Genomic DNA, 7,420 nt, shown 5'->3' on the forward strand with positions numbered 1-7,420 from the left:
ACCAAATCCTATGTCTTCGAGCGAAGACAATGAGAGCAAATCTAATCCAGAGCTGGATGGGTCAGCTTGGCTTGTAGCCCAAGCTAAGCTACCGCATGTGTTTGAAATCTGATCGTTGGACATGTGTCAGTTCCTTAGTGACCCAGGGTCATTTTGGACAAATCAGGTCGGGTTGTCTCCTGGCTATAAATAGCCCACCCCCTACACCATAAATTGATGCCTGCTTGGAGTTAGTGCATGGCTTTTTTCGTTTGAGAGCAACCCACCTTTGAAGCCTTTGAGAAAGAATCCTTGCGAGGACAAAGCCTAAAACACCCAGAGCAAAAGAGTGTTAGGCATCACTAGAGTCTTTCTGGCCGCGTGATCTGAAGACTTATTACACTTGAGGACTGTGAATCCTCCAGCCGGTTAGGCGTCATGTTCTGAGCATCTAAGAGTCATTGTGGATTATCGGTGAACAAAGTCTGTGAAGGTTTGGAAGTCTCCCGTGAAGACTTACCAGAGTGATTGGGCGAGGACTAAGTGTTCTTAGCTCAAGGGGAATAAGGTGAAGACACGGTCTTCTGAGTTGAATCTCAACCTCCCTAACCAGACGTACAGTTGTCACAGCAACTGGAACTGGTCAAACAAATCTCCTGTCCTCTCCGAGCAACTGGTTCTATCCTTCCTCTCTCACCTTACTTACAGTTTGTCTTTGTGAAGTCTTTGCCCACTTGCCTAATCTGATTGACTTCACTGTGTGAATACTATTGTCTGTTGGGCTTCATATTATCTTCCATCCCGATCCATACTACGTAGCTGCTGATAGTCTTCGTGCTTTCACTATATTGCTTACTTGACTATGGCTTGTCTAGTGTAGTCTACCTTCCGCTGCATATCAAAAGGTTCATTTCTATCGTTTGTCTTCAAAACACCCCTGTTTTGAAGACTTTCATAAAAATCGTCTATTCACCCCCCTCTAGTCGAATACTAGCACTTTCAGGCTTGATCAAAAGAATTGGTGACGGGACTACTATATCCATATGGAATGATAGGTGAATACCGGGTACTCCCTCACTCTCTCCTAGGGTGATGCCAGGAGGAACCACCTTGGAGTTCGTCAGTCAACTTATAGACACAGATTATTGGACTTGGCGATCTCAGCTGGTTCGTGATGTTTTCATCTCACCCGATGCGAATGCAATTTTAAATATCCCTTTACGCAATGGGGGAGGGGTGAGGATTTTCATGTGTGGGCTCATGAAGGCAATGGCATCTATTCTGTAAAATCAGTGTACCGTGCTTTAGTGAATCAGAAAGAGCGTGTCGCTCTAGATGAAGGGACGGCTACAAATACTTCACAGACCGATGAACATATGTGGACGATGTTGTGGAAGCTCAAGGTCTTGCCGAAGGTTCGTGTCTTCTGGTGGAGAGTGGTGAGGGGCATTCTTCCGGATGAAAGTACACTAAAACATCGGCATATACGACCCATTAGCAGATGCAATGTCTGCCTTGCGATGGATGAGGATTTGATGCACGCCCTAGTGCATTGCTCTCATGCCAAATTGTTCTGGGAACAAGCACATGCGCTACTTGGTGTTAGAAGACCGAGGCCGCACCCAGATACATGGTCCAGAGATATTATTTGTGACAGTCAATTTTTAGTGGTGGAGAGAGCTCAAATGATCTCCGTTATGTGTGTGGGCAATATGGCACTCCAGAAATAGAATTACCCATGATGGAGAGAAACTTGATCCTCTGGCCACAGTGAGACGCATCAGAGAAGATTTGGTGATACTTGATATTCCTTCTTCACATGCTTCGATCCTTCCTGGACATGGGTGGCGACCTCCCGATGAGGGTGTTGTCAAAATTAATATTGATGCGGCTATCAACATGGATTCAGACAAGGCTGGAGCAGGAGGTGTGGCACGTTCAACCTCGGCTTTGTTGGGAGCGTGGAGTAAACCCCACGAGGGGGTCACGGATCCATTCATAGGTGAGGCCTTGGCGCTCCGTGACGGCGTCATCTTTGCAAGCTTGCGAGGTTTCTCACATGTGATTATGGAGACAGACTGCCTAGAGGCCGTTAACCTCTGAAACACTCGACATAATAGTTTTTCTATAGTGGCACCCTTATTTTTAAAGATTGGAGAACTAGCTTCCTCTTTTACGTCTTTTGTTATTCAACATGTAAACAGATCTACCAACGTACCAGCCCACCTCTGTGTGAAGCATGCTTGCTCGTTGATGGTCACCGAGAATTGGACAGACATGGAGTGCTAGAAGTTCTTTTGTTGAATAAAGCTCTCAGATTGAACGCAAAAAAGCGGCAGTGGTTTGTGTTTGTAAGAGAAAACAAATGCCTTTTTTCATAGTGCCAACGTATGACCGCATAAAAGGAGGTGACATCTCATCACGTGTCTAGAGTGAGTGAACTGAGTGACTGCCACCTACACGTCGCGTTTACACGGCGACAGCGTAGCCCGCAACCTGGCATTTTTTTTCCCCAAAAAGAAGAAGAAAGCTGGCCTTTTTTTCAAGGAAACAAACGCACGCAAAAGAAAAGGCAGAATAAAACGTCATTGCCATGGCCATGGGATATGGAAGAACAACCAGCCAAACTTGTCACCTCACACCTCACGCTTGGCACTTCTCCTGTCCAGCATAAAGAAACGCGCTGCACGACACCGCACCGCGCAGCGTCGTGCCACACGACGACGAGAGGTGAGTGAGAGCCATGAATATTCTCGGATGCCGACATGGATTTCGCATCCCGAGGAAAAGCATTAAACGCCGACGCGATACATTCCCAAAGTTGCAATCCCCAGCCGGCCAGAAAGCGAGGTCGTCTTTTTTTCAACCTAACCCCGGTGTGATCTAAATCATACAGAATTGCACCCATGACCATGAGCCTCTACTTCGTTAGAGAGCATCTCCGAGAGCCTCCGTTTTTTCCAATATTTTTTTTGCATTGGGAGGGGGAAAAAGAGCCTCCTTTTTTCCAACAAATCTTTTCGTATTGAAAGAGTTGAGCTAAATAACATGCTTCAATGTAGTACTTCCTTTTTCAAATAAATTATTGGGATGTTTCATTAATCAGCCCATCTCCTCACATGTATTGTAAAATTTGGCCTCTCCCAATGTTTCTCTCAGTAAGTGTCACGTGAGCGCATCGCCTAAGTAGCCCACCGCGCCATTGCGTCGTCCGCCTGAAGCACCCAGTGGACAACCGTGTCATCGCCGCCGTGTGTCGCCGGGCCACCGCTGATGTAGGTTGCTAGATCATCGTCGTCGTCACTGGACTACCGCCATAGGTCGCCAGATTATCGGGGTTCTGAGAAAGCAGTCCCACTGCAAAACCTCTCTAAATTATAGGAAAGCTCGTAATAACCACTTGTCAGGGGAGTTCTTGGGGAGTCTCCTGGAGATGCTCTTAATTCATTTGACACAAAAACACACGATTCCGTCATGACTAGGTTATAAAAACTCAATTGCAAATCCAGTCTTTTTGGTATGATAGTCATACTTATCTATTCTATAATAAATATATCATTATTAGCCCTGCTTTTTTGCGATAATTTATCTGCATATTATTCCTCGTGCCTTGTCGTATTCGTCCTTGTGGGTGGAGATTTTTGCAATCTCAAGTTCTATTTAAAAACGTATAGGACATACTAATTTTTGAAGTTCTGCATCGAGAGAATAACAAGGTTCAAATACGTCAAACAAATAAAAATTATGCATTGATGACCAATAATTGAGCTTTGTGAAAAACAAACCCCGTTGATGCCCGATAAGTAAAGTTGGCAACGATAAGATAACTCTTTATGTGCTTATGTACTTAAATGTCGATGATTGTGAATCGATAATGCTCAATTTGCGATCAATATTTATTTTGTCATATGTTGTCTGAAATTAGCACAAAAAATTGGAAAATCTGGTTAAAGAGACAAATTGTATACAAAAGAAAATTCGGGCCAATAAGATTATCATAATTCATTTAGGGCATGTTTAAATTGTAGGTTTTTCCTAAGAATTTTGGAGGATTTGAATTCTAAGGAATTTTTTGCCGTGGAAACCCATTAGATCATATGATTGGGACTACTAAGTTTCTATGAAATCTATTCCTATGCCCACATTGCATGGAAACCTCATTTTATTTTTCCTTCAGAAGTCGAATCCATTTTCGCTCTACCCATCACCTTCTCTTCGCAATTCTCCAAAATTCATGTGTTTGACTTCTGTGTACCATCCAAATGCACATATTGCAGAATTCCAAAATATTCCATGGTTGGTGACATCTCATCCTTTGTTTCTTTTTCTTCTATATTCCTACATTTTTAAAACCCGCAATGCTAAGAAACCCTCAAATGTGATAAAAATTTACACTGACAAATAAATATCCAGCTTTACAGGACTTGGCCGCAAAAGACAGCAAAAAGGCGAAAGAAAAACTATTATAAGCAGCCCCTGTTCCAAAAAGAAAAGGCAAAAAACGAGCCCACGATCACCGCCGCACCACACACCCAAAAAGACGCACGAAATAATTGCGCAAGAGCAACGGAAACCCTCAAAACGGCCGAGCACGAGAGAACAAGAAAAAAAGGAGAGGAAAAACCCAAGAAATCCGCCTTGCCCACTCCGATCTCTCCAGGCAGCATATCCCGCCCCGAGAATTTCCCCCGGATTTCTTTCCGGAGCTACCCCGCCCAGATTCGCGATCTGAGTTCGGAGGATGCGCGGCGATCCCCTCCCCCATTCCCGCGCGCCCGGATCACACCAAAGGCGTGGAGGAGACTGACTGACTGAGGGCTCCGGCACGCCGGCGAGGTGGTTCCAACCGATCCGATCTCGCGTCCGCAGGTACGGGATCCTGCCGCCGTCGATTGCGTGCCGCGCGCTCTCTAGATTTCGCCGTCCCGCGGATTCCGTGGGCTCCGGCTCGGGCGGGGGAATCTGATCCGTGGCGTGCGTGCGTGGGCTTGGCAGGTTTCCTGTGATTTGGCAGGGGAATGCGCGTGTCGACATGGTAAGCCGAGGAGGAGGAGCCGTGCGGTCGTTGCTGGATCGCCTGCGCCCGCCGCCGAGGGGGAGGAGGAGCCCCGCCATGCCGCCGCCGCCCGCCGCCGCCGCCAAAGGCGCCTGCTTTTGCAGCTTTAGCCACTCGGGCGCGTACGGCGAGGGGCGGAGGAAGGGCGTCCTGGATTTGGGGGTCGGCCGGAGGTTCGCGCCGGGCAGCGCGCTGAGCCTGAAGGGGTGCCTGAACTGGCAAGACGGCGGCAGGTTCAGGAGGGCGGATGGTGGCGATGGCGATGCGGTGGAGATCAAGGCGCGGGTTCTTGCCCCGCAGCGGCAGTTCGTCCGTGACGCGGAGGTTCAGCTGTCGGAAGAGGTGGGCATGAAGACTGTGGATGGAAATGGCGCTTTCCGGCGGGGGAAGCGCCTTGATTTCCCTGAGCAGCCTGTGCCGACTAAGATGGTGGTTGCTGTTGATGTGGATGAAGGTATTGTGAAATTACATCTTTGTAATAGAGCTGTGGACTATGCAAGGCTGAACTTACATGTTTGTTGAATATATAAATAGTTCCTTTCTTTAGTGCCTGGGTTTCATGGTGCTTAGTCTAGAATCAAACTGTGAACTGAAAATTATTGCGATAACATACATGTCATGGTGACCATACTTTACTAAGTAACATTGTCTTTCACTTCCTTATAATTGATCAATTCTCATTATGGTGCTATTTATATCGTGCAGTTCTTGGAAGCTTTCTTGCTGCTCTGAACAGATTTATTGCCGAGCGGTACTCTTGGAATCACTCAGTATCAGAATACCATGTCTATGAGTTCTTTAGGGTGCGTTATTTTTCCTACAAAAACTTGAATTCCTGCTATATTTTTCCTTTGATCAGTGTGTAATTCGTCTTGCATCTGTTTGCAATACTCTATGCAGATATGGAATTGTTCTCGAGAAAAAGGTATGTCTTTGATTCTAGTATTTTTCATCACGGTTTGCTTCTTTATATCAAATGCACTGTATGACATCAAGCATTTCTCTAAATTGCTGCAGCTAATCTTCTTGTCCATGAGTTCTTTACAACCCATTACTTTCAAGATGGTGTCCATCCTATCCCAGGCGCTCGAGATGCTCTCCAAAATCTTTCTTCGTTCTGTAGCCTGTCTGTAGTAACGTAAGTCAATCATTTGAATTTAGAGATGTGATCAGTTTATCTTCTATTATGTGCTGCCTGCTTAATGACACCCTTCCTTTCGAAGATCTCGCCAGGATGTAATAAAAAATCACACATTAGAGTGGATTGAGAAGTTTTATCCAGGCTTATTTGAGCAGATCCATTTTGGGAATCATTTTGCTTTGGAAGGCCAATCAAGGCCAAAGTCGGAGATTTGCAGGTATGATTGTCAGAGGAACGTTATTCTACTTTCCTGTCACATTAGAAGATCGGACATGCAGTCTGACTAGGATTACAAGACGTTAAAAAATGATTATTTTTAAAACTGCCATTTACTATCTCATTTTAAGCTGTCACAACATGTTCTCAGCTAGTCTTACAGACACTACGGAATGCTTTTGCAGATCTTTTGGTGCTCAGGTCTTAATAGATGATAACCCGAGATACGCTTTAGAATGCGCTGAGGATGGAATGAGGGTTCTGCTCTTTGATTATGATAACACGTATCCCTGGTGCAAAACTGGTGTGGATCAATCACATCCGCTGGTGACCAAGGTTCATAACTGGCAGGAGGTTGAGCAAAAACTTCTCTCGTGGGTAGCACCTGAGAGCTGACATTCTTATTTGTCCGATGTGAGCAGCAGAATTATGCTCAGCAGACAATATCTCACTTTCTGAAGGAAGATGTTGCTTCCCTTTCAACATCTCAATACATAAACATGTCAAGGGTAGAATACTCCATGTCTTTGTTTGAGAGAATGACGATTGAACATCGCCTCACTGCAGTATGCTGGGTGGAAGGCAATCAGACTCAGTCTAGTATGCCCTGAGATGATCCAAGATCTGCACACACAGTCGCATGTCGAAGATTGAATTCTTTTTCAGCATGTTAGCTTCTGTGGTACTGTGGTGTATATACTGCCACTGCTATATGCATTTGTTGAATCAAATAGTTCATATCAATTGATCTGGTGCACACAATCTTATGAATTGGATCCTATGTCCTGAGTCCTTACTTGTGGTTACAGTTGCGTGTTAAGTGTACCCAACTGGTTAATCCGTTTGCTTCGGTGAATACACTGTAAAACACAAGCGGATTTGACTTTGGAAGGGAGTGATGAGGGAGAAAAGAGAAGCATTCTACTCCATGTACCGTGCCCACAATTTGAATATAAATTTTTGTATGCCAAATACGCTTTTGAATGCCTCTGTTCTTGCAAATCTCAAAGCGTGGCACAGATGCAGGG

General features: G+C 45.4%; 1 protein-coding gene across 1 annotated transcript; it reads left to right on the forward strand.

Annotated features, from left to right (window-relative positions):
* The first annotated feature begins 4,494 nt into the window (after positions 1–4,494).
* Positions 4,495–7,171, forward strand: LOC123157472 (uncharacterized). The gene is made up of 7 exons (XM_044575769.1): positions 4,495–4,848; positions 4,975–5,489; positions 5,741–5,838; positions 5,936–5,960; positions 6,053–6,173; positions 6,259–6,393; positions 6,578–7,171. The coding sequence occupies exons 2-7, from the start codon at positions 5,012–5,014 to the stop codon at positions 6,786–6,788; spliced, it is 1,068 nt and encodes a 355-aa protein (XP_044431704.1). The 5' UTR covers positions 4,495–4,848; positions 4,975–5,011; the 3' UTR covers positions 6,789–7,171.
* The last annotated feature ends 249 nt before the right edge of the window (positions 7,172–7,420 follow it).

The sequence above is a fragment of the Triticum aestivum genome, chromosome 7B (genome assembly GCF_018294505.1).
Source record: "Triticum aestivum cultivar Chinese Spring chromosome 7B, IWGSC CS RefSeq v2.1, whole genome shotgun sequence".
NCBI lineage: Eukaryota > Viridiplantae > Streptophyta > Magnoliopsida > Poales > Poaceae > Triticum > Triticum aestivum.

What these genes read in the sequence shown, in the direction of transcription:
- LOC123157472 (XM_044575769.1), top strand. Translation starts at nt 5,012, where the DNA reads ATGGTAAGCCGAGGAGGAGGAGCCGTGCGGTCGTTGCTGGATCGCCTG. An exon ending in GAATTGTTCTCGAGAAAAAG is followed by an intron (nt 5,961 to 6,052) that starts GTATGTCTTTGA and finishes AAATTGCTGCAG; the next exon opens with CTAATCTTCTTGTCCATGAG. An exon ending in CCAAAGTCGGAGATTTGCAG is followed by an intron (nt 6,394 to 6,577) that starts GTATGATTGTCA and finishes ATGCTTTTGCAG; the next exon opens with ATCTTTTGGTGCTCAGGTCT.